Below are 27,644 nucleotides of genomic sequence, written 5' to 3'. Positions count from 1 at the left end.
AATATTTCTATTTAATATTTAATTTTTTGTTGTCCTAAATCACATGGCACATAGCTAAAGACATTTAAAAGTTCTATTGCATCTCCACTGTATTTGTCCCCACCATTATCATAAATATTTTCTGGAAAAAAAGGTACATAGGCTAATGAATGAACATAGTAAATAAAATAGATTAAGTTCTGCAAAGTGACTCTCAGGTAAAAAGAAGTTCAGCCTTTAAGGTATCTGATTTTATATTTCTAGTTTAAAATAATAAAATAAACCCACAACACATTAAAGAAAACATCTTGTGAAAGCCTTAAAAATCTTGTGAAAGCCTTAAAAGAGAAATCAAGCATTGGAAAGAAATGTTGCTTAAGCATCCCAAATATTAGGCGTTTGCATTTGTTAAGCTAAAAATGGGATCAGTTGCCATTAACCCACTTACAGATTAATAGAATCCCACCTACTTTTTTCCCCTAAAATCATTGAGAATTGTTTTTATCCCAGGATAAAAGCTACCAAGTGGCTGTAGACCTGTGCTTGATGCTACAGAAGTTCCAGGCAGCCCCCTCAGTCAGCAACAGGTCTACAATTATCAATTACCATCAAAATCTTGAGCCAAATGAAGGAGGCAATTTCTGACTCCTCACAATGTTGCTACCACTGAAAATAAGAAATGAAAATCCAATGATAACCACCATTCTAAAACAGCTGCTCAACAGCAGCAAGCTTATCAGGGTTAGTAACAAACCAGTCAAGCAAACAGGGACCAATTGATTTTCCAGGTTTTTCAGTTCTGGAGATAAACCGATCAGGGTGAGTCCTAGTGAAGTCCTGAGGATTTGGGGTGAGGTAACAGAGCGTATGGATCTTCTTCATAAAAGCTGTGCAAAACCAGCCCCAGCCCAGCGCTGCAAACTCCCATTCTGCCCTTTCCAGAGCACAGATGAAGGGCTCTATTCCTTAAATAAAATTGCTGGTTTCATATTCCCATATGTAAGATTTGTTACACAATTTGAACAATACTTTGCATTTTAAAGCAATCGCCATGAGCATGTTTCTCCCCTTTTTCTCTACTGTAATGGGCATGTGTCAGCTGAACTCCTGGTAAACCCTGTCAGCAAGGGACGGCTCCTCACACTCAAGTCTCGCGTGTCTGCAGTATTTCAGCCTGGTGTTGGACTCCACAGGATGTAGAAGCACAGCGTTCCTCTCCATTGGTCCTAAAGTACCCACCTTCAGTGCAGGTGGGCACTCCACCTGCCTCCTTCTGGAGGATTTTATCAACTTCCTCCTCCCCACAACCCTCCATTTCCCACCGGGTCTTTCCAAGAGAAAGGAAAATCTGACTTCATCATGTTTACATTGCAGGGAATGGTGTTTACCTTACATAGGGGAAAGAACAAAAACTCCATGGTGTGCTAGAGTCTAGACAAATACATCCTGTTTCCTTGTAGTGCCACAATCTGCCAGCTAATAAAGATGTAAACCTTCCTTTCAGTGGCATTCCACATACCAGAATGTTTCTAGGGTCAGCTGTAGGTTGTTTGAATTCAGCTTGTTCTCTTTGTATTCTACTATGGAGGTGTGTTTGCTAACTGACCTGGGAGTGAGGAGTTGCTGATAGGACATTTTAATGCAATAGACATATCCACAGGAAAGCTTAGTCTACCTAGCATTGAGAGACTACTGGAGTCACAGACCAGAATTGTCAAGTGGATGGTTTGGTATACATTTTTATCCAAAACAGATACATGACTCAATTTATCATCAGAAGTGCTTCGTATTTGATGCCATCTTGTCATAAAAATATTGTGAATTAATATCTTAAAATACTGTAGCGTATTAAAGTGGAACTCACAACAATACAGTTTGGAGCATTTTTGACATGACAATTTCTATTTTCTGAGGTACAGCAGAAAGAAAAAAATATCTAAAGTAAAGGAAATGTAGGGGAGTGATTACAGAGGGATAGTCTACATCCCTGAAATGAGGTGTGGTAGGTTTCTATGAGTATCTTTTAATGCCGTGTTACAGGAGAGTACCGTATGTGTTCCATCCATACAGGTGCACAGAAAACAGACATACAGTGTCACGCAAGGTCTTCATTTAACAAATCCACCAGGGCTTTATGCAGTAAGAACAGGACTGTATACTACACTATAATACAGAGGACAGATGACATTGGTTTAGATACAGAATATTATGTGAAGCCCAATTCCTGCTAATTTTTCTTCTTAACTCGGGTGAGTGGTACTATGACTCAGTCTTTCTGTCAAGTATATTGCTTAGATTTATTCCTACGGTGTTATTCACTGTTTGGGCAGAGGGGATTTCTAAATCAGGTGTCTTTCTAAAACTGCTGTATTAACCATATTGCAAAAATCAGTAAGGTTGGGAAATCCATTCATTGCATTGTTGAGCATAAAATGAGAGTGTATCCCTTAGAGGGCACATAAATAAAGTCTCTGGCAAGGACTAGCATTTTGCATATTCAGTAACATTTACTACTTTATCAGTATATGCTGGGTTGATTATACGAAGAAACCAACAAAAGCCGTTTGCTTACAAATTCCCTTATTCACAATGGAATACATTAAACATACTCTCTGCAGAAAGGGTTTGCTTAGCATCCCCAGGAGAAAGAAAAAAAAAAAGTGTTCACATTCTTTAGGTCTGACCCGTGGCAAGGACATAGAAGGGTTAGATAACATCTATTACTGACCATATGTAAGCCTTTAATGGTATAAACTCAGAGATTCAGACCAGCTGAACCCAAATTAAAATGCATGTGTAAAAAAAAAGTGTTGACAGGAGTCAGGGACAGAAGACACTCAGACTAGCATGTGACGTTTTCTGTGAAGAGCAAGATGGTCCGAACGTGAAAAGCTACGGTCACAGTCTGGGCACTGAAAGGGTTTGATTCCTGTATGCTTGCGGAAATGCCGCGTTAGTTCATCAGAACGAGCAAACTTCCACGTGCATCCCTCCCAAGTGCATTTGTACGGTTTTTCACCTGGAAAAAGAAACACAGAAGTGGTGATTTAAGATACAAAAACATCAGTTATTTGACAGACTTACCCTCTGGCCTTGTCAAATTTCAGCAAGAACTTTCAAGCTTATTCAAAAAGCCTCCCACCAGCACTGGGCTGCAGAGTATTCTGCACTGGAAATCGTGCAAAGTTAACAGATCAAAAATTGTTTCCTGCCACAACTTATTTTTGTTATTGTCTCTCTGTTCCTCCCTCTGCCATATCAGCACTTGTTTTGTCTCATCAAGCCCAGAAGTGTGAAAGTTTAAGCATTTGTTCAAGTATTTTCAAAAACAGGACCTCATGGGGTAGATTAGTTGGGGAAAGGATTGGTGCTATCTTTCAACACAGCTGGTAGAAATCTCGCTGTGACCTCTTACAGTTTCTATAGTATGCACGACAGGCACCTCTGTCACTAGCAGCTCAACTTAAAATCTTTCTCAATAACTATTTCTAATACGTGATCCTCACTCTCTTTCACACCACTGTGCAGCCAAACAGGTGAAGGAAGGGCTGACTTGTGTAGAGATGTAAGACAGACATAAACTGGGCTCCATTTCACTTAAAAGTGTCTTGTTTGCAAAGATCTTGGATGTACATTCAGCATGTCAAGATGAACCTTTCTGTGGAGAAGAGTGATGGGGATATTGGAACGCTCAGAAAAGAGCACTATTGGACCAGTGGTTAGCATGTCCCCATGAACCAGACCTGTTTGTCTTTGGCACACAGTCCAGACTTTTGTAAACCGGCTACTCCCATGGAAGTCTCAGTCAAATTTAGCAGTGATGTAAGAGGTATGGTAGGGCAATTTGAACTGATTTGGTGTTTACAGGGTGTGCAGAGTGAGTAATCTGCAAGCAACTGGAGAGAAAATGAGCAAAGAGCCAGTGAATGTAAAGCATACAGCATGATCCTGCTCTGGCTTACAGTCTCGCGGGTTTTTCCTGCTACATCCTCTCTTTCGCTCAGCCCATAATTATATTCAGAACACTGCCAGATCTAATCTATGTTATTTTGTTGTTTACACCTGTGGTAATCTGGCAATTAGTACAAACTAAAAGCTTAATCTACTGTTTTACCAGAGGCTTGATGAAAGAAAAGCATAGCAATGCTCAAACCTGTATGGGTTCTTCTGTGAGCTTTCAGGTGGGAGCTTTTAGTGTAGACCTTGTTGCAGCCTTCATAATCACACCGATGTATTCTGCGTTTTCTTTGCGTGTCTGGTGATTCCACAGGTAAAGGTCTCTTTCCAGGCTGAACTATAACCGAAGGGTGATTCCTGTGAAGTTAAGTTCCATGTTAAAAATGAAGAACATTTAGCACAGCAAACGTCAGTTAATATGATTCATAACAGAGTCCTTTATTCACTACCACGCTGTCTCTTGGCAGAAAGAACAACATTACATGCATGTCGAAAAATTCAAGAGGGTTTAGCAAATTTCATGTAATCTAGCAGTAATGTTTTTGAATGTTTACTCACTTTGCAGCATGATGTAGCCATTTTTACTACTAAGTAGCTTTTTTAAAACTTACAAAGAAAAGAACCCCTTCAAATTCCCGTTTTTCAGTCAAACTCAGATTTTTCAAACTATGACTTCGTAGTGAACTTTTGTTGTATTTATTTGCAGCTTTTCTTCTGCCTTAAAACGCTGCTAATTTGCTTGTAATTAGAAATGGCTATTCCATACTATTAAAGAAATTGTATCTTTAGGCTTTCAAAGCAGAACTCAATCTTTATTGTTCCAGCCACTCCTTTAGAGAGTAATTAAGAATTTCCTGTTTGGTGCTGGCAGGCGGGTGCGGCCTCCCTATACCACTGACGTCAATTCCTAAAAGTAGAGTTTAGCCTGTGCAACACACCCACAGGATGTCTAAAGCTGGCTCTCCACCTTCATAAACATTTTTTTGCTTTGAAGCCCACAGGTACAGTGCAGGTAGGACATGTACTAACTGCATACACCCTTCCATAACAAATAAAAACATAAACATTCGCACCTCTGAAAATACATCGAGGTTCTCAAAAGGTGTCATTCACTACAGGTATTTATGTTTGAACAACAACCTGACTGCACCATTGGGCAGAACCTTGGTTCTTTCTTCCATGTCAGTGTTAAAAGAGGAAGTATGTTTGTCAGAAATGTAAGTGGCATTATGAACCTTGCAGCCTCACAAAGCTGTATTTTTCAGCTGATCAGCAGGTCCGTATTGGTTCTTTTTTATTTATTTTTTAGCTTGTAACTGAAACTTAGTATATAATGTGCAGATATTAGTATTCCTTGTTCTAAGACCAGCCCCTGCATCTGATAGATATAAGCTTTCTACAACTCCAGTCCTTTCTCAGTGACTGTATTTCTTGTTTCTTTACAAGCTGATTTACATTTAATATCACTAGGTTTATATGGAGAGTTACTTAAACCAAGTTCCTTTAGGGCCTAATATTCAGAAATGCTGAATGACTACTTCTCACAGCAAAATCATGGACACGTGCTAAAGGTCCATTGGTGAAAAAAAAAGGGAAGAAGAAAAAACACTCATCAGGCACAGCAAAGAAAAGTTTGCGCATGGTTTAACAAGAAAAATAGTTTCTATTAGTCTCCACAGCAGCAGGATGGAAATTACTGAAGTGAGAAAAGTTTCATTCTAGTAACCATTCTGTTATTACAGAGTTACCAGCTTGAGACTTGGGTGTTTCTGTGACTGTTGAGTGATGCACTCTTCAAGCACACATTAAATCCAGCTAAAAGTACCATAATGGCAGAAAACCCAAGGCAATGATTTTAGACACAGATGTACATACTCTTAAATAAGAGACAGGCTTTTAGCTTCTGGAGAAATGCTTTAAAGTAATGTTCAGTTTTACTGCTGTAGCATACTACTCTTTCTGGAGAAGCTCTGGCTTAGCCCAGCAACCAAACTTGGTTTAAGTATCTATGTGTGGAGGGTACTCTTGGATACTGTCACAGCTGGAAAAACCGAGAAAGAGGATACTGACTGTATGCCATTTGTGATTGTTCATGGTGTAAGAGTGCATACATAAAATGCTGCATATTTGTCTCATTTTCCATTTGGAGGAAAGCAGGCTGGTTAAGACTACAGAATGTTATTAACATTCAGATAGGGGATGGCAGTTCTAAAAAAAATGGTTAAGACGGTGTCAAAAATCAGAGGTAAGAATTAATTGTTAATAATAAACGCACAGCCTTCTTCCGTCCCTTCTTACACAAGATACAAATTCATGCAAGGCTAACCATGTAGGCATGGTTCTGTAATAGTTAAGAGTATCTTCCAAAAAGCATGTTGTAATTTCAGCATCTTTTTCTACTTCTTTACCAACAGACCACACTATATTGCTAGCTTGAGTTAGACTTGGACACTTATGCTCGCAAGAGAATATAACATTAACGAGGCTTCTTATACTCGTCAGAGATTTTTACCTGAAGTTTGATTTTAGAAATCACTGCATAGTTACATCAACTATCAGACAGTCTAGGAAGTCCAACAATCCCTACAGAAATGCCACCAACATTATATACATAATTCATCTGCCAAAAACTAATGCTAATTCAAAATCAGTCACTTAAAAGTGAGACTGAGCCTACACCCCTGTAACGTAACTTCCCCATGTGTCTGAATGTGTGTCAAAACTTTGGGCAGTTGGAACCTATGAAAAATGACAAAAAAAACCTAACGTGTAACTACAGCTCATATTGCTGAGAGAGGGGATGATGAAGCTGTGAGACAACAGGGAATTCTGTAAAGGTTTAATTCTCTCATCTTGTAACTTCTGTGATTTGTCTATTTTTTAAAATGATGAAAGGTAGAAACTACCATATACAAACTGCTTGCTGCAGATACAGCAGAATTTGAACTCGGAAGGGCTCGCTTTAGGAATGAGCATGAACCACAGCACTACAGGTCAGCTAGGAAGCAATTTAAGGAAGGAATATGAGTACTGGGTCTCCACGAACACAATGCCTCTGCATGGACAAATGGATGAGATGCTTTGGGAACAGACCACTCCCATGTAACAATGCTGCTCGTATCTTGCAGCAAATTTTACGTTCCTTGCTTGGCGGATGGGTTTCCTGTGGAAACTGGACTCACTGGGAAATAGTTAATGCAAATCACTAATGCAGGTGACAAGCCTACAGAAGTCTCAGCCCTGGAGGAAGGGTGTGGTATCAGCCAGGAACAGCGCTTACTGGTCTGCTCCTCTTAAAGATACCAAACACAGAACAGACGTGCAGCGTTTGATACCCCTGACCCCGCAGAAGTTAGTTCCAAGTACATACAGACCTGACTACCGCGTGTGTTGGGTCCACTGCGGAAGACAAGTCACCACCTAGTAACCACGGAAGTTTTCTATTCCATTGTAACAGAACACACAAGCTTACTTTTAAATAAACAGCATCCTGCTTAGGAAAGCTAGCTGGCAACCAGTTAACTGTCATTGCGCCCAAAAAGGCAGAAATGGTGCAAGTACCAAATTAAATGCTAATCAGAGTTAATTGCAAATAACCTGCAGCCTGAAACCCACACCTAAGGTGCTGAGAGACTTGAAAATGAGGAGGGGTGCCTGGAAGAAGCTTGTGTAGGGTGCAGCCAGCTCTGGAACAACAGCACGCCTTTGCTCTGAAGGACATGCAGAAGACTGCCAGTCCCATGCTTTCTCTGGTTAGAATTATATGATCTTTAAGGTCCCTTCCAACCCAAACCATTCTCTGATTCACCCGGTGTTCCTGCACTCACACACTGTTTTTGGGAGTCTGGCTCGGAGTCCTTCTTCCCCACTCGAGGAGGTGAGGCCTTGTACAATGGCTCAGAGGGTGATGGCAAGGAGGAAGGAAGGGAAGAAATGGATTCCAAGGTCATGTACCATGAAACTAGCTCAGTTCCCAACTTCACGTCCTGCCAGAGCCACACCACCAGCCTGTGTGTCCACCCAGAGCAGTGCCTGCTGAAGCTGAATTCTGGACAATTCCATGGGTTTGTTAAGTTGGAAGTGTTTTTTTTTTTTTTGTAGGGAAATTGTAAAAGAAAGTGTGGCCATGGTTGCTCAGGTACTTGCTGAGAAATTTTTAACATTTCCAATCAAAAAATTTCTGCCCCAGACCGGCTTCTTCTTTCTAGCCCTTGCTCTGCTTTCTGCAAATAGGACTGCTTTAAACCTGATCAGATCTGTGATCCAGTTCACAGACTGGTCCCAGTAACAGCTGTAACAGCACAAAATGAGTTGGTACTTGGGTGCAAACAAGTGGCAGGGGAGGAGACAGAGCTTCCGGAATTACTTAAGCTGCCAAAAAAAACATTTGTGGAACAATGGCCTCAGGTAAACATGGAACTTCACTGGGTATACAAAGAACTTGTAGGCCTGAGGGGTTTCTTTCCACTGGGTAGCCAAATTTTTTTAAAAGACAAAGAGGTACTCCAAGAAAAGAAAGTCGAAAGAGTATTTTTAAGGAAAGGTATTTTAGGTCATATAAATACAGAAATCAGTATGGAATGTCTTCAATGTATTTTTCGAGCTTGATGCTGGTTTTACATAAAGATGTATCACTGACTTACTGGCAGTCCTACTGTCAGCGAATTGTAGGATTGGAAGCAGCATTACTTCAGAAATGCGTTATATAAATATGACAGATCTACATGGTTGCTATGTAGAAATATGTTATCTACTCCTATGTTGTCAAAGAGGAAAAGAAAAAAGTTGCAATCACATCTCACTGTGGCAGCTGCGGGGAAGGATGTTTTTCTGTATTTTACCACATGTCAAACACAGCGACTCTCCCTCACTCCTCCAAATTAGTAACTACTGCAATGAACTGCATTTTGTTACCCTGCTGATCTTGGGACTACCGTTAGCTACTTACTCTTGCAGCATCACTTGCTGGGGAGACAACGAGGTCATTGGAGGTGACATTCGTTCAGGATAGAAGTCAGTCTTCGATGGTTCGCTTCCTGGTTCTACTTTAATTGTTTTCTTCAGTGTAGGCTTCTCGAAAGACTCAATGACAGGCACTGTATGGGGAAGGGTCAGAGGAGGAAGGCAACATATCAAAAATATAGGCAGCTACATAAACAGATATACATAAAAATCTACAGTTAAAGCAAAAGAACCCCTCCCCAAGCTTTATATTTAGTGCAGCAATTTATACAAACATATAAAATCTTCTGGTTTTAGTCTATCTAATGATGAACTATGATTCAAAAAATTTCAATTCACATTTTCATCAATTCAAATCTCAACAGGCCTACTAAGATAAACAGCTTTATGCAGGTATAAAATAGAACAGAATGGTAAGTTTGGTAAAATATTTACATAGTAAACTCTTTGCCTGCATATTTTAGAAGAACAGAAATTATGTCTCCATTTCCTCAAACATGAAAAACACATGAAGAAGTGCCTGGGTATATTTTCCCAGGATGAGAGGATATAAAAAAGAAACTGACAACACAAACCTTGCATGCTACTTGGACTTTCCATCTCATCTGTAAGAACTGTGGACACCATGATGGGCTGCTGGAGATGGGGAGCATACATAAAAGGAACGGGCTGGACCACAACAGGCTGGATAACTGGGAGTATTCCAGGGCTTCTCAGTCCATGGCGTGAAAGAGCAGCAGCCATTACAGGTGGGATTGTTATGGGCATAGATAAAGGCTGTACTCCTGGGGGTGATGGCGTGAATTTACTGATAGGTGAGCTGGGTGAGGACAGAGTCAATCCGGGTGAAGTTCTCCTGTGCACAGTCTGAAATTTCAAGGGGGAAGGAGAACTTCCAGTGGAAGGTGGTGAGCTTCGTTTGTTCACCGTAAGGTCTACTGGCTCCATCTGGATTCCATTCGATAGTCCGTCAGCGTTTGAGTAGAATTTATTGTGCAACATGCTCGGTGTAGAATAAATGACGCTGTACTTGTTTGGCTTCATTTGGTCCATGTAATTGGACGGGTATGACTGTCAGAAAGAGCAGAAAAAATAAAGATCAAATCATGAATCGATGTGCATAAAACTACAGCTGAAAAAGAATGACAGCTAATAAAACTGAGGCAAAATGAAAAAGATTCAAGAAAACATTTTAATGTACTTTCTAAACAAAAGTGAATTAAAGCCTAAGACTTCACTCAGAGGAAGTTACTCACGTACTGATTCACTAACTGTTTCAGAAGCAATGCAAGACAGATGGTGAAAAATAAATCCTCAAAGCTCATTCAATGTTTTTTCTCCCTCAAAAACTGCTTTTCATATACTAAGTTGCACATTACTTAACTGGCCCAGCAGACACATGGTGCTATGCCCACTACTTAAGTATAAAATGAGGAACACGAAGTCATATGATGGATCCCAATCAACTGCTTAAGTAACTGGAAAACAATACCTCACAATTGTCACAAGAACAAGGAATCAACTATTTGCAGCCTGTGAGTGATAAAAAAATATACAATTGAGCTATATAACCTATGGGTGATAAACTCAAGAGTGAAACAGGTAAATTCTAAACCTCTGTTTTCTTTTTTTCTTCAGGGTAAAAAAAAAAAAAAAAAAGCAGCTAACTAGCCAGTCTGATTTTGGAAAACTAGTACAAGGCATAAATATTTGGAGCGTTGGAAGAAGATTCCTGTCAGTTAGTGGTAGATAGCAGTTCTCATTACAGGATCGCATAAAACCCAAAGTTAATCTTAACCTACGCGATGATGTCCACATTTCAGTAAAAATATTTTTTGTAAACCATAAGGTATTAACAATCATTTCCGTAACATTTCAGAATGTTTCTTCTTGGAGGAAAACTTCTAGCAGTGAGTCTTCCTGGTTTCTTACCTTTGTCTTCCCTGTAAATGACATTTGACTGTAAATGTTGATGATAACCAGAAGTATTATTGCAAAATGACACAAACATAATTTTCCTCATTTTTTTTGAAACAGTGAGTTTAGAAAATATTGTATTTTCCTGATGCCTTCATACTACCATGATGAGAAACAACAAATCTGAGTCTATAAAATACTCTTAACTAATGTTATTTTCAAATAAAGCAGCATATAAAAATTGTGTTTAATATTCAAACAGTAAGTATCACATTGAAAAACTCTGAAACTTTATTTAATTAATCTTTTTATGACTTAAAAATTCAGTTTATAAAAATGTTCATCTTTTGTGGTAACTGGTTCCGCACAATTCTATAAATATGCCATTATTGCATGCATTGTGGGGTAAAACAAGTTCTGTGGGTATGCCACCATTGCTGAGCCAATTGATAATGAATTTATTTGAATTCCAAGTGATGAAGGGCTCTGAATATTGATAGAGTTTAATATTTAGTTATCAGTTACATGAAAATAACAAACTCCTGTGATCTGTACAGTTCTCTGCGTACCACAGCGCGCATGAATTCACGCATAGCAGAGCCTTGTGCATCTTGCACAAGTGCACTCGTCTGAACCCTACAGCTTAGGAAGACTGCAAGAATACCACAAAGCAAAAAGACCGTGCCCTTTAAATCTTAGGGAATGGCTTTGGTCATTGAGTCAAAGAATGAAGCATCTCCAAGCTGTACCCAATTCTTCAAGTAACACTCAGTGTGTGTTGAAAAACTACCGAACTATTAAGATGTTGTACTGAGACTTGTAAACTGAAAAAGTTAAGTAACATATATTTACACAAGCAAGAAATACTTTCTAAAAACTAGGGAGCAAATAATTTTATTTTTAAAAAGTGACTTTATTTTAGGGACTTGGTATTACCTCTCATGCCTTGCAGTATTTTTCATAAAAGGTTTTCATTGTTGTCATTAATCTGGCACAGATGGCATCAGCTACTTATGGCAGTTTGGGGAAGCTGGATCATTTTTCTAAACTTTTCTTCCTTTCATGAATGTAATTGTCATGTTTCTATCTGAACAGCAGATAAAGTTGTGAAAGAAAAATGAGGTGCAACAAATTATTTTCTTTATGGCAAGAGAGATTTTCATCATCTAAAGAAGCAGAAAAATGCCTCCTTATGCCTCTCGCATTTCAACAAAGAGAAGAAAAAAAGGGGGAATTTCTTGAATTTATTTGTGTACCTAATTTTTTGCGGTATGTGAGGCTTTCCAAATCTGTGTTGGGTACAGGAAGGGTGGAAAAGACAAGAAGGATGCTTGAACAACCAAAAGTGGGATATCTGCTATCAGTCAAAGCCTACTTGTAATACGTTTTTGTTGAAATGTATTCTTCACAGACTTCACAGTGCCCTTCTGTAAATCGGGAGCATTAAGAATAGCAAACAAAAAAGCCTGACTGCCACTGCTTGGCCTTCAAAATGCCACCAACTGCAGTAAGCAGGAGTGTATTCCATAGCCCGCAAGAGCAGTCTTTTCTCACCAATCCTAGACCTTCCCCTGGGGACTGCAGCCTGTTCCATCCTGACCAGATCTCTACCAAATCTGCAGCCGTACTAAGTATCCTATGTTGGAAATACTAAATGCTCAGCATTGATGCAAAGTATGCTGTTGGAACAACGTAAAACTGGATATTATTGCTCTGTCTGCCCAAAATATTTAAGCTGATACACTTTATTGGATTTCCATTGTGGGAATTAAGAGTGCCTGCAGGAGTTCAGTCTGACTTGGATTAAAAGAAGAAAAAAAAAAACAACACACAAAGAACCCACAAATTCTCACTTTCCTTTAAGTTCTGCTTTGATGAAACATCCCTGTGCAGAACAGTGTAACCCCACAGTAGCTCACTACTAAGATGCAGGGTTGTATTTCAACTGATATTCCTTCACAGTCTCCATCCAGATCTTTTTTGTTTGGTATGATACTATCCCTCTTGGACCTTTCTAAGCAGTTCATTTCCCTTTTCTTGCTGTTCAAGGAACTTCTGATATTGTAGTTATCATTCAAAAGTATCCATATGGTTGATACATTTAAATCGGTAATCCGAAAACGAGGAAGAATCACCATGCTTCTCTTCTTGACGAGCTATCAAAAAAGACCAGCCGAACGTGTCAAAAGCACCTATCAGCCCCCAGAAGACTGCTGCTTTCACAAGGGGACATTACGAAGCACTACTCTGATAGCATTTGCTAAACTCTGTTGAACTGCCACAGTGAAACATATCGTTTGTTGTACAGGGTAACAGATTTCAAAGAAAGTCATCAAGTCTTTTTCAAACTACATGACCCCATGAATTTAACTGTAGTCTAGCCAGACTTTTACAAAACTAGGAACAGATGAAGAACCTGCTTACATACTTACACGAGCTGTCAAATCAGTATCACGGAAGAGAATGAACAGGATTTAGTCCAGAGTAGCTAATAAATGAAAAAGCATGCTAGTAGACAAGTTAAGACCACAATCCCTCATGTAGCACATTGCACTTTGCCTTAAAAAGGGGTGAAACAAGTTTTTTGTTTTTCTTTTTTACTGATGGAGGAGCAGAGAAAACCGTTTATTTCAATTCAAAGAAAGATGGTCACACATAGAAAAGGAACTTCTTTCACTAAATGGTCACTGGTGCTTGTCCAAATGTTCAAAAAGTCCTCACAGAAAATGTTTAGGTAGGATTCAGATGACTCTGACACTAGTTCACTACGAATTATCATAAAATGTGTTTAATAATTCAATAATTCAATTCAATAAATAGCATGCGTTGTTGGTAGAGTGATGAAATGCCGTGGGTGCGAGCTGCAGTCATCTGAGAAGTATAGTTAATCCTTTCAGCCACACGCCCTGAAATACAGCGGAGTCAAGACTATAATTTGTTTCCCTCTCCCACCCCAACTAATGGGATTTTTTTAAAGACAGACTTTATACCTACAGACAGTGGATGCTCGGGTAAAATAACCAATCATTCCGAAAGGGCTTCATTTAGTCTGACCTCTAATGATACTGTTGGAATGACAGATACAATACAAATCCTGATTTTGAAACTGAGTTATGTCAGCCCCTGTTAAACTGAATCCTATGCTCAACACCTCCAAAAAACGACACGAATAGTTTGTCTTTCCTTCTACCTCCTCAAAAGAAGGTCAACAACACTAACGTACTTGGCTATGGCTGCTAGCCCTTCCTATGTTCTCTCCGTGCCATGCCTTTAAAGGCTGTTCCTGCTGGGCAGCCTTGGCAGGAGGGCACCAGGGAAGCTACACGACCAAGAAGTGCTGGGGAAGCCAGGAAGACCTCAAGGGCTTGGGCTCAACAGCCTGCGTCTGTACAGAACCTGGAACAAACTCACTCCTCAGCTCGAGGCAAACCTGAGTGATCTCCATGAGGGAAACGTCACCCAAATAATGTCCTTTCATCTGAACTTTCTCAGGAAAGGCTCCCAAAATCCCCCAAATCTTCCTTTCCTGCTTTTATTTTGTATTATGCAGTAACTGAAAATATACGCATTTGGTAAAATGCTCCAAATAGCCTCTAGGAGCAGCTGAGAGTGACAGCACTGAGTTAAGAGGATGCCCAAGATGACACCAGAGGTCCAACCACACCTTTGATGTGTAAGCAGCACGCGGCATAGAATACACAACATCTGGAACTACAGTCCTGAAGTGCATCATGGTTGGGAACGTGCCCTTGTTCTTCCCATTGCAGGTTCTCCCTCTACCGCTGTTCTGGGGGAGAGAAGGCTCACTCCTCTCCTGGTCAGCCTTCTGAGGGACTGACCCTGCCCAGGATGCTGGGGCAGGATCTCCCGCCTCTCACGTGCATCATCCCAAGCCACTACAGAACCTTTTTTGGGAGATGAAGGCAAATGTGTACAAAAGACAGCTCATGGTGTCTCTATAGTGATTTTCTGTTACTCATGTATTAACATTTTTATTGTACAGGTGGCCCACTTTCTGCCTTTGATAGACACCATAAAACATCCTTAGATAATCACAGATAATCACCACTAATCTTACTAAGGACATGCAATAACTGTGATTGAAGTCACAGACAGACTGATCAATACTAAAGTTCTTTCTTGACCCCAATATTGGAATTTGTCAATATGCTTACACCCTCAGTAATAGGCCAATTATTTTTCTATCATTGCTCAGAAGTAAATAAGCCCCATGGAAGTCAAGTTTTAATTTTAAAATGAATATAAAACTTAACTCTCAAGAACTGTCATTAGTAGCACCAAAGAAATCAGAGTGCTCACAGATGTATTTAATTTAATGGCGATTATTCTACATTTTAAATAAAACAGGAAACAAACTTTTCACTGACAGATGCCAGTCAGAGCATGAGTTTAATGAGTTTAATGCACCCTAATTTATGCACACTGACTTCACACTTTTAATTGATCAGCCTTTCTAAGGGTGTGGTTTCATGTCACACTTAATCTGATCTTATTGCAGGCTACTGCTGAAAGAGGAGGTCCTGTTCCCTCCTCCTTCCCCCTCCCCTTGCTCTAGCATTGAGCAGCTGCAGAGTGAATCAGATTAGTTTCCTGATCTGACAAAAAAAAAAAAAAAAGGGGGGTATTTTGGTGGGTTAGCAATTCTGACCATTCAATGGGCTGATCCAAAGAATCCAAGTTATTCTGTGTCACACAATAGCCTCATGTCATACAAAGAAGACAGTGGGAGCAAAAAGCTGAAAAAGAGGGATAAAAAAAAAACAATCTTTCCTTTCAGCAGCAGCAGCAGCCTGAAGTTGAATAGGTGAGGTATAGATGAAACTGCTTCCTAAGGTTGTATTTCCCTGGCACCCTAAATCATCATAGTTCAGTGTCCCCTTCCCAGCTACACGTTCCTGTTGCTCTTGCTTATCAAACATTTTGCAGAGCTGACCCTATATACCAAGTTGACAGAAAATTAACCCGATCAAAAAGCCAAGTCTCCACTTCTTTTTCTCCAGTTCTCCTACACTGTTTCTCATCTGATTACACAGTAAGATAATTAATCCAGCATACCCAGGAAAAAAGGCATTACTTTTTTTGTCAGGATTAATTTTCTGCTGGTTAGAGCACTGAGTTAGCCCTAGGCACATGTGGTCAAGACCAGGAGAGAAAGAGAAAGGGGATGGGGAGAAGCTGTTCATTTAGTTCAAAGGTGTAACACTGAAACCACAGGCTCTTGCCAATTCACTGTGAAGTCTGGCAGCTTAATTTCAACCTACTTCCATCAGCAGCATGACCTAAAGAGATCGTATTTGCAGTGTGTGGGTGAGGAGTTCTTGGATGTTCTCTCTTCTGCTCTGTGGATGGGAACACCAGCAGAAGTAAAGCTGCAGGTCATTTATGGACAACAAATTCATGAAGTACAGAAAAAGTCTTCTTACACTACAAGTCTTATTGCCCTAATATCAAAATACAGATTCACAGCCTTTCCTAGACTAGTCTAAAGCTTGGAGAAATCTTGGTATAAATTTATAGATGGAAAAACTACAGAGTCATTACAATGGCTAAAATATTTTTAGAAGTCTTACCACTGAAATAGGGTCCATGGCTTCTTGCTTGATAGGGACTGGGTCAAACATTAGCATCTTTTTTATTCACCTCTTCTGATGCCTGCGATGTCCCGGCCTACACATGAAAGACAATGTGTTAGAAAGCTGCAGGAAAGCCCCAATTTAACTTTCTGAATTGTAGAGAACTTACTATTCGCCAGGTAAATGTCTGTATTTATCCATCTCTAATACAGTTTCTTAAATATTTGACAGAGCTTCATTAAAAAAAATAATTTATCTTAAGTTTATTCTTCCCCACTCACCACTGAAATAAAGGGACATCTGCTCACTTTAATGAAAGTTGATGTGAATTTTTATTGTTCATGTCTGTATATCAACCTTCATTAGCTGTCAGTGTGTAAACACATCACTGTTTAGACCATACACTTCTCATCATGATTTTAACTTTAGAATAATCTTGTATAGCTGACAATATAGTGAACTGAGTCTGGAGAGAATCTCTTTCCTAAAAGTCCTCACAGAAAAGCCAAAACCTTCATATGCAATGACACAGAAATCAACACAAAGGAAAGATGATTAAAAATCAGGACTAATTTGGAGAGGTACATTCAACGTGCTACAATAACTTAACATTAAAAAAAACCTAAGCTATTTTCTCAAGAGAATAGATTTGCTGACAATTCAACAATAATTTCTGCTAACTATGCAAAGGAAAAGCACTCCAAAAAATCTGGCTGTATTCTGTGCAGCTTCAGTTTTTTCTACAATGTTCAACCTTACTTTTCCAATTCTAGCTTATCTTGAACTGCCTGAAAAAAAAAAGTATTTAGCATAAAGCATGTCATCACTTAACTATTGTATTAGATATCTTTGGTCAGTTTGGAAAGATACTGTGCAGGAAAAGAATAGATATCTCTGCTGGAGTGGGCCATAAAGTAAAGCAAAAAAGTAAAACTAAGAGAAGCAAAGTAATATTGTTCTCAGTGACACGTAGATGTTGGTAAGCATTTATATACTAGTTGAGATGATATATATGACTGATGTTCAGTGAGGATGTTCTGATCACATACAAGTACACTGCACAGCCCTGCAGGGAAGTGGTCTGACGTCTCTAAGATGTTGACAAAAAACTTGCATTTACTTTTGACCAGTAGATGGCACTGGAAATAAACGAATACAGCCAGACGACACCATCTAGACAATTTCACTCCAAGGAAGTAGGCTGAAGGCTCAACAACAGATTTGTAGTTGTTGCTGGAAAATTTCCCCAAAAATGTAAACGAAATATTAAGATATACCTGCTTCATGTTAAAGCTAATGAGCCTATGCTAATGAACAATCTTGCAATTAACTGCCACATGTGTTTGTAAATAAGAAACTGGTAAATGCTTCCAGAGAAAGATGGCATGAGCTGTTACAAGTCTATCATTAATTATTCAGGTATATGAATAAAGTTTTAAGAGTTATGGAAAAATATTACAATATATTTGTAATAAAATATAAACATGAAATTTGTATATTTGTATTATATAAATTATATCTGCCGATTAACAGAATCAAATTAGGATCAAAAATGAATTAATGTATCTTCATAACTTTTCTTAGAAAAATCATAGGCCTGATAAAAGCAAACTGAAGAAAAAAAGGAGAAAGTTAAACAGAACATCTCAATGCAATTTCAAGTTTAAACTTAAAACGTACTTTTAGTTTAGGAGCAGTTCTGTTAAGATGACTCAACTTACTAAAAGTTGTGATAATTTTGTTAACACTTTAATCATGCTTGCAAGAAGGTTATCAACCATACTTCTTTTCTTTGAATGGTTATTTTTTTCAGGTTTTTAATATTTCCCGGACAGAACTAACATTTCAGAAGACTGTTTCCCCAGAAATATATCCACATATCTATGCACTGAGTACACACATGTATCTATGCATCACTTACGCATGTCCACTGACACACATATGCATTGTGAAAACAGAAGAAAGAGGTACTTTTAGACATGAAGAGTATTTACAGAAAAATGCACCACTTCAGACTTCATGCAGAAGATTTTGGAAAAACTCGCTTTCAAGTTTCCAGAAACTTTCAGTTTTTAGTTTGAATGGGCATTGACAGTGACACAACAACTTGTACTTTAGTGAAGAGAGGAAGAAGAGAAGAGAAGAGAAGAGAAGAGAAGAGAAGAGAAGAGAAGAGAAGAGAAGAGAGAGAGAAGAGAAGAGAAGAGAAGAGAAGAGAAGAGAAGAGAAGAGAAGAGAAGAGAAGAGAAGAGAAGAGAAGAGAAGAGAAGAGAAGAGAAGAGAAGAGAAGAGAAGAGAAGAGAAGAGAAGAGAAGAGAAGAGAAGAGAAGAGAAGAGAAGAGAAGAGAAGAGAAGAGAAGAGAAGAGAAGAGAAGAGAAGAGAAGAGAAGAGAAGAGAAGAGAAGCAGTTTGTTCTAAGAAACCAGTCAGGCTCCCCAGGCTATTCATTTTGTCATTTTGCAGTTTTAAAACTGGATTTTCTTCAATTTAAGAATTAGTCCTTTCCTCCTTTTGCTCCAAGAAAGTGCATGAAAGACTTCTGTTTCACATTTCACTTCATGCTACACATCTGAGTGTTTCTTGAAAGGACTCGAAATTACTGTGCAGGAATTAGAGTGCCATTGACAACAGAAAGTGTACTGCACCAAGTAAAAGTGAAAAGTAATTCTCAGTCTTTCTCAGATGCAGTCATCTAAGAACAGTAGCAGAAAACATTACTTTTATTGCTGCATCGTAGTGCAGAAATTGAGTACTCCTTCATCACGTGTTACTCTTAAGAGATAGCTTTTCTTTCCCAGTTTGATAGCAAGTAGAAAAATTTTCAAGAAAGGAAAACCAATGAATGTATAACACTTGGTCTTGTTGGTCCAGATTAGAAAGCTTGATTCTTACTTTGTGGAAATTGATAGAGCTGCTAGAGAGTCAATATAAACCAGCTTTGGGTCTGTCATTTAAAATTCAGCTCAGAGTTACACTTTCCTAAGACTGCAAACAAACTCATAAAACCATGCTCTTTGTGTTTAGAAACAGTGCTCCAAAGAGATTGCTTGGCCCACCTTCACAAGGAAATACGGCTACAGACACGCTAATAAACACACAAATACACCATGCTACTTCAAGTAAGAAGTAACAGTAGTTTTTCTTAGGTTATTTGTAAAATTATGCCTACCAAGTCAAAACCTTACTATGTCTTTCCCCTAAACATGTGAGAAGGGGCCAACAGGGAAAGTAAACAATCTTACTTGTTTCTATTACAGAGGAATGAAAAAAACAGTTGGGTTCTACTTTACACACTGATTTCATAATATGCTTGTTTGAAAGCCCACAAACTGTTTAGTAAATAAAACTAATTTCTGGAAAATCAAAATACTGTTCCTATTTTCTGAGGTACCCTTAAAATAACAGTGAAGAAACAACAATATATTTACATTAAATGTATTAAAAAATAAGGGCTTTTAGTGTTCACCTATTAGATAAATTATTTTACATTAAAAGTTTTTTTTTTCTTCACGTGGGCTAAAAGAATTTAAAATGCATGTAATCTGAAACTAAATAATTAACTGCAATCCGGTAGGCAAACGTTCCACCCTCTTCTTTTTTTTTTTCTCTCCTTCTCTTTTTTTGCTAACAAGCCACCCAGTTTTACTTTCTTGCCTCCTCCCATTCACTCCACCCTGTGGATCTCTGCCAAGTCAGTCCAACTTGTCCAAACAGGACATGGCTTTTGATAAGATTTTGCTCACACCCTGTACTTCAGAAAGACAAATGAAGCAATTGGGTTTTGTATGCAAATAAGGACAGGTGCAAGGTAAAGTCCAGGCAAAGTTCCTCTGTATTTTCACGTGTGAAGTCCAGTGAAAAGAGCAAATGAGAAAAATCACAAAATCTGCACTTACGATCCAACAAGAACAGAAGTATCCCCTCCAGAAGGAGGGTTCGTGTCCCTGTCAGGATTGGGTACTTCTTGCGATTAACTTGTGAATAAGAAAGTACGGTTTGCTGTTTCAGGGACATAATTAGTAAATGAGAGCTTAAAGTTACTTAGCCTGTATTCTGGCAGTAAGGATTTGTATAGATTATTTGCAGTGGCCGAAAGGAGCAAAGCAGTTGAAGAACACACCCAGCCTGCACATCTGCACCACACAACAGCTGCTGAAGAGCAATCGTGCTCCTGCCACAGCTCTGTACCCCACCTTCAAGGTCCGCCAACCCCACAGACCTGCTAGGAAAGGGTGGGGTGGGATGTCCAGTTCTGACTCTGCACATCCAGCAACTACAGATCCTCTCTGCAGCGCAGAGCCCTTGCTCCAGACCTGGGAGCGCAGGCAGTGACCTGAAAGATAGCACAGCTGCGGAGAGCAGGGTGGGGGCCATAAATCCTGCCTCTCTTCACTCTGCATAAAACTATGCGCGAGTGTTTGCTTTCTCAATCTTTCTGCCTGGGGAAGCAAGGAATGCTGCCCTGTGGTACAGTGAGGCTTTGTCTAGAAGCATCAAGGTATTATTGTTACTGTTGGTATAATTACAGAATAATGTAATGGTATCTGCTAAATTAGCACTGCCTGAGCGGCCTCCCCAAAGACAGGGCAGCTTTTGCAGCACTGCTGGTATCTGGCCGCCACCGCACGTCTTGTGGCCGCAGCTCTTCGGCCCAAGCCCTTTGGGACTTACGCTGTTGCCCTGAAAGTGGTACTTCTTCTGTGAGCCTCAAGTCAAACTTCCCCTGTTATTAAGGAGAAGTGATAATATCAGAAGACTCTCCACTGATGAAATCCAAAGGGAGGGGAGGCTTCCTGGGCTGGGCTGAGAAGCCTCCTTCAGTGGAAGCCTGGAAGATAGTCTGACAGAAAAAAACAGCATCTGACAGCAGGAGTCCCTGGAAAGGGCTGAAAAAGGGTTTTCCAGAGCTCCTAGCAAGATGTGTTTGCACTGACAGTACTGGCTGCTCATCAAGACCTGTGTCAGCAAAAAAAAAAGTATTTCTGAAGTTCCATTAACTTTAATGGGAAGTAAGCGAGCGCTGAACTGCGCCGGGCCCCAAAATAGCAGCAGGCAAAGAAACTCCCCAGCTCAGCAGAGCACAGCACTCAGATTCAGCCCCAGACAGCATGAGCAGAGGAAGGAGCAAAGGCCTCGAGATGGAGCTGGGGGAAGGGAACAGAGCAGCCACCCCACGAAGGACAGCAGGGGGAAAATCATGAAGAAGCAGCACACCAAGAAAACCTGTTGTTGGTCAGCAGCCCCCTGCATTTGCTTATTCACTGGATTTCCTCTGGGAAATGGCAGTAAGTGTTCAAAAATGTAGGATACTGTTTAAAAAGAAAGCGGTACCTGGACAAAAATTTTCAGCTGAATGCTTTACTTGTTAGGCATAAAAAGAATATTAAGATAAATGGCAATATTTTGTTTAGATTTCATTAAGTTGTGTCACTTAACAATAAAAAGCTCTCCAAAAATGCCATGCACCCTAGTGCACGGGCTGGACCAAATGGCCTCAAGAGCTCTCCTCCAGCCTTCATTATTCTAAGATTAATATGCCTCTTCAACTAGATGCTTGAATGATTTCAATCAAAACAACTAGTTTTTTAAAATCCACTACAATCAAATATTCTGATTTTTATGTAACAGCACATTTTATTATTTCCTTTCGCATAGCAAAGAATTTCGAACTATTTTGACTTTTTATTGACATGAATATCTCTTACGTTAATTCAGAAGTGCAAGCAGGCTGAAAAATCTGGTATTTTGTGCAGCTTGTACATCCTAACTTTGACCTAGAACTGTTTTGTCATAATCATTTATCAGCTGTGTAGCAGACTAATCAGTATTTCAATTAGATTTGATAATTACTGTTACAGGCTGTTTGAAGCCACATGTCAGAAAATGGATTTCTTGAACGTAAAAATTTCGGGCAAAAAAAGTTTTTGCACTGCTCACTAAAAAGTGTCTTTTCTGCCAAAGAAAAATGGAGTCCAGTTCAACCTTTGGTTCTACATCTACTGAACCCAAGGGAAAGAGAAAGAAAAGCTCTTGAGGCACCTCCATTAGACAATATTCTCCCTTATCAGGGCAGACTACTGTCTGGTTTCCTGTCTCAAGCTACTGCTTACAAGGAGAAACAGTCTAGTAAGGATAAAAGATCAGACTTTTGAAAACAAGTGAAGTATGTGGAATGGTATGATAATCTTTCCCTTCCAAACTGAACTTTGTTTTCTTTATTGTGTTTTTCTTAATTTTGAAGATAATTTTAAAGGACAAATATTAATCCTATCTTTTTATATTACTAGGGAAGAATGACAGAAGATACTGCTTTCTAACATAAAGGATTCTATTATTTCATGAACCTTGAGAGAGATTAGAAATTCTTGATAGTATGGGAGAGAAGAAAGGAATTCTAATCCTAAGGAAAGAAAGTATACATTTATAAATAATAGTTTAAATGACTAATTTGAGTGAGGATTTGAATACAGGGCAAATGCTGATGAACTTCTGTGTATCTACAGCAGTGAAAAAAACAAGAGGGAGAAGAGCTGGATAGCGTAGGGTGTACAATTGAGACAGTGCTCAAAGAAGTTCAGACTCTTTAAAAGCGGAAATTCTGTCGTGCCTTCATGGATCAAGTTTGCTGGTAACGTACTGACTCCATGATAGGCAGACTTGACAACACACTTGTTTTTTTTTTTTTTCCATTCTGACTTAGTTTACTACTAAAAACCTACTAGAGCTTTATCGTTCAGTTTGGCTGATGTACACTTGCACTTCTTTCCCCTGGGAGGCATCTATTGTGGCTACAAAGCCCTCAAAGGAAAGCTCGGCATCAAGTCAACACTTAATAGGGAAGGGTTAAATCTCTCCTAAAACCAGCTCTGCCAAACTTCATATTCTGGATTGGAAGCAACTAGCCTTGGAATGAAAACACAAAGCTTCAATGCTGACAGCATAAAGGAACTTTAAAAGACCTCCGGTTAGCAGTGCTAATTAATATTAAAAAGTTGGTTTACAAAACTATTATAATTTTAATCTCAGTCTTGGATTTTGTAAGACTTCTGAATACAAAAAGGTGTGAACCACAAAATGTACTGTGTTTATTATACGCTAGTTTCCAATATCAAACTGCAGTTAAATACAACAGTTTTCCTTTGTCACAGGGAAAAAAAAAGATGAAATGTTTGAAATCCTGTGCAAATTGAGTAAATTAAGTAAAAATAGTTATGTAGAAATAAGTGGCAGTAACCAATGTGAAAATAATCAGTAAACGACTTACCAAAACTGTGCGGCCAAATACTTCTTGTTATCTGGATTTCTGAATAGACAAGAAACAAGTTTACGTAAGGATGTGCATGTTATTTAGTAAGTATTTTTTTCACATACAATTAAGCCCTGAAAGAGGAAGTTCATAGCATGTATTTCAGATACTTCTTAAAAGACACAATAGCATTTAAAACGTCCGCAATGATCACAAACAAGTGATCCTTAGCATCCTAAAGAGCAACTGCAGAGATTAAAAGGCTACTTAAAAAAATTAAATAAAAAAAGTAGCAAAATAGAAGAGTTGAAGTATTTCAGTGTGTACAGGAAACATGCATATTCCAGCACAGAAATGACAGAGAGGAATAAACAGTCCATCTTGCATTTTCATCCAGGGGCCTGATTCAAAAGCCCAGTGAAGTTAATGCAAGTCTTTCTCTTGATTTCAATGAGCTTTGGCTTGGGTCCTTTAGCTCTTCATCAGTCAGACCCAAAGCAACAGCAAGATTTGTGTCTCTTTTTGGATTTCCTCTTGATGTTTCTCCATGTTTGCCTGTAACAGGCTGTGGGGAGAAGACAAATCTAAGAACAGGACTAAAAAGACTACTTTTGCACCTTCAGAAACGCAAAACACAGGACAGCTATGCCTATTGATTCCAAAGAAAAATTAGCCAGCAGTCTCATTTTCTGTATTACATCCATGAGACAGAGAATCTTCTAGTTTGGATGACGAGAAAATGTTTATTCCTTTCATGAACTGGAACTACGAAGTGCTCGCGTTGGGCCATCCAGGTTGGGTACGGGCAGAAGCCAAAGCTCCCTTAGAAAGGTGCATCTGCAAGGTGTGGGCTCTCTTCTCGCACTCTTTTTACACCAGCGTAACTCCGCAGCTTTAATGGAGCTATTCCAGCCTGGCTGGTGTTGCAAGCCAGAGGAGAAAACTGGATCCCAGTTCTCTGGAGCCTTGAGTACCCGTTCTCGGCAAAGGGAGCGAAGCTCTCCAGGTCACCCCCATAAGCACATTGGGAGTCGCGGGTGCGCGTTAAAGGTTAACTCGGAAATCTCATGATGACATAACACAGGCATCTTAAGCAATCGTGAGTGTGTAGGGACATGATAACTCACTGGGTGGGGATTGGGAGTCGAGGGGCAGTGACAAGGGGCCTGGACGAGGCTACCGATCTACCAGAAAACAGCCTGAAACAGGAAAGAGCACCACATATGCCACTTGGAATGTGTGACGCAAACCCCAGCCTTGAAACAAAGAACAGGAAACAGCTCTGCTGGCTGCGCTGGGGAGAAAGCACAGAGAAACATTTAGGCGGCCCTCCCTGACCCTATATTCATGAGCAGCTGGAGTCTTTTAAAACAACAACAGTGGGTGGAGGTGTTTGTTCATTGGGTGTGAAGAAAAACACTGTCTTTATGCTGGGGACCTGCCCTATTTACAAACAGGCACCCTTAACAACACGAGGGAGCACGAGATTTTTTAGACACCACGGGTCATGATGATTAACCGAAGCCTTTCCCTGGGATTGATTGATTTATTACAGGACTGACAGAACGCCAGTAGCTAAACAGAAGCAGAGCTTCGTTTCTCCAAGCAGTCAGCTCCTAGCCCAGAAGCGAGGACCTACACGAGCAGGACCAAGGGAATCAGCCCGCCACAGGAGCAGCTGTAGAGGAAGGGGCTGCTGCAGGCAGCATCTCGCTTCTTTGGGCCAGCACTGCTCAGTGGTTGAGGACCTGCACAGCTCAGCGCACCTAGCGCATCTGTCCAAAGCACCGCACGCTTGGCTTTTGGCATCCCTCTGCCATATGCAGAGACTTTGCCTCAGGACCTGACTTTCTGTGGATAAAGCGCTTTTATTTTCGAAACACCCTAATACCCAGCCAGATAAATGAACTCCTTCCTCAAGGTGGAGGCAGAGGAAAGGTGCATTTTGTCGAGATGTCATATACTAGAGTAACTTCAACACTTGCTTTCCTTCAAAGCTGTGGTTTCATTGCACTCTTTTCCCTTACATGCTTTGCATCGGTTATTTATACACCAGGGGTGGGACATCTAATGCTATCCAATGTGAGAACGTGTTACAGCAAATTATGTGGACTGGCACTACAGCAGCACTAACAACTGCTGCAGGCTTTCCATGGCTGGTGTTTAAGAGCGCGCTGGCCAGCAGAGCATCTGCACAGCGATGTGTGGGTGCAGGCTTTATGCTGATGATATCAGCTCCTTACTTTCCTCATACTGAGTATCTGGAACTAAGCAACTTTGGTGGCTGTACAACTCCTGTCTCTAGTACCTTAGAGCCTTTGACTGATCTCACTCACGTTTACATCATTTTTTATCTGAAGGCTTTTGCTTTTGGCTGACCAGGTATCGACTGCATGGCTCAAATCCTCGCAGCACATCGGGGCTGTCTCACGGCTCTGTTACTGAGAGGAAATTTTGTTCAGTTTCCCATGGAAGGCAAAGACCCCTTCATATCTTCTCCCTCCTCACACACACCCCGCCCTTGCCCCCGTCCCCCTTGTGGTCTGCACCACACCGCATGCAGGGGAAAAAAGGTATTTTGCCTGCTTGGACAGAAATAAAAAAAGGCCACTCACACCAGCTTCAGGTTTTTGTATTTATACTAGACAAAAAGCTCTTAAAAATACAAGAGGAAAGTTAGTTTGAAGTAAATCTCTCCTGGGTCAGGCAGGATTATCAAATCCAGATGTAGTTCCTCTCACACAAGAAGTTCCTCATGCAATTACCAGAAGTGTGCATCTTAAAAGTATTCTATGGGAAAAAATCGTTACTGAGCAGCCATGTGAGCCTTTGTTTTCAATACAGGTAATGAGCATTTATGGATATTAGTTTAAATAAAGTCAAGCCTTCAAAGCTCTTGTATCCGGCACCCAAATTCAGCTTTTCATAACAATAAAACCTTCAGAGTTCAGCTCTACAAACAGTGGCACTTCCTGCGTTTTCAAAGGCTAGGAAGCAAATAAAACACAGCGGACAATACAGGTACAGTAAGTGAATTATCAGGGGAGGACACGAGGCAAGTCCCTATTTATTTCGCCCCCTCCATGCCCCTCCTGAGCAGCTCCCAGCCCCTCTCTCCGCCTGCGCCCCCCGGACCAGGCTGTCCCGTGCCAGGGTTGCCCCGAGCCGTGCGGGACGCGCATCTGACAAAAGTCCAAAGTAAACGCTCCCGTCCCCGTTTAGGCTTAAAAAAATTAATAATAATAATAATAAATGAACGGCATCCAGAAAAAGGGAAGCAAATTGCGGTCGTTATTCCTACCGCCGTGCCCAACCGCGGCGCGGCGTGGTTGAACTTCACCTCGACCCCTGCCAGCTCGGGGAGGGGGGGTGACATGGTTTTGAGGGGCACGACCATCCCCTGGCTTAACCGGGAGCTCGGCCGGCCCCTTCCCAAAACCCGAGGCCCCCCGGGAACATCTCCCCGGGCCGCTGCCGCGTCCCCCCGTCCCCAAAAAGCCCCCGCAGCCCGCAGCCGGGAGGGCGGCCCCGGGGGCGTCCCAGCGGGGGGGGCGGGCGGAGGCCGGGGACCCCCCCAGAGGCCGGGCAGGTGCGCGGAGCCCCCCCCGGAGCCCACCCGTCCCCACGACCCCGTCCCTCCGGCAGCTCCGGGAAACTTTCCGGGGGAGGCTGCCGCGCACACACACACACACACACACACTTACGCTGGGCGGGAGGTGCGGAGGGCGCCGCGGGGGCGCTGGGCGGCGAGGCTGGAGGCTGGAGGCGCCGTGGCTCCGGCTCTGTGTGTGTGTGTGTGTCGTGTGTGTGTGAGGAGGGGCCGGCCCCGCTCCCTCCCGCCCTGCCTGCCTGCCTCCCGCCTTCCCCCCGGGCTGCTGGCACCGGGCCGCGCTGTCACATGACGCCGCCGCCTCTCTCGCCCTGCCCGGCTCCCCGGGAGGGTCACGGAGGGGAGCGCGGCCGGGCGGGGAGGGAGGCAGGGAGGGAGG

At 40.9% G+C, this 27,644-nt stretch overlaps 1 protein-coding gene across 2 annotated transcripts; it reads right to left on the bottom strand.

Moving 5' to 3' along the window:
* Positions 1-1,702: 1,702 nt before the first annotated feature.
* On the bottom strand, positions 1,703-27,644 carry KLF3 (KLF transcription factor 3). Of its 2 annotated transcripts, none has more exons than XM_066995762.1 (7): positions 27,360-27,644; positions 23,674-23,712; positions 16,407-16,503; positions 9,474-9,969; positions 8,885-9,032; positions 4,133-4,293; positions 1,703-2,998 (listed from the first exon to the last, which is right to left on the bottom strand). In XM_066995762.1, exons 3-7 carry the CDS (start codon positions 16,461-16,463, stop codon positions 2,817-2,819), a joined length of 1,044 nt encoding a protein of 347 aa, XP_066851863.1. In that variant the 5' UTR covers positions 16,464-16,503; positions 23,674-23,712; positions 27,360-27,644; the 3' UTR covers positions 1,703-2,816. The 2 variants fall into 2 exon arrangements, with proteins under 2 accessions (XP_066851863.1, XP_066851864.1); XM_066995763.1 differs by lacking the exon at positions 27,360-27,644 and adding an exon at positions 24,783-25,937.

The sequence above is a fragment of the Anser cygnoides genome, chromosome 4, assembly GCF_040182565.1.
Source record: "Anser cygnoides isolate HZ-2024a breed goose chromosome 4, Taihu_goose_T2T_genome, whole genome shotgun sequence".
NCBI classification, from domain to species: domain Eukaryota; kingdom Metazoa; phylum Chordata; class Aves; order Anseriformes; family Anatidae; genus Anser; species Anser cygnoides.
The sequence above is the reverse complement of the archived record's forward strand: the minus strand, read 5'-3'. Positions and strand labels throughout refer to the sequence as shown.

Coding starts and splice junctions, on each gene's coding strand:
- KLF3 (XM_066995762.1), bottom strand. CDS start 16,463: ATGCTAATGTTTGACCCAGTCCCTATCAAGCAAGAAGCCATGGACCCT. Junction 9,970..16,406: donor CCATGGACCCTATTTCAGTG/GTAAGACTTCTA, acceptor TCTTTCTGACAG/TCATACCCGTCCAATTACAT. Junction 4,294..8,884: donor CAGCAAGTGATGCTGCAAGA/GTAAGTAGCTAA, acceptor TTAACTTCACAG/GAATCACCCTTCGGTTATAG.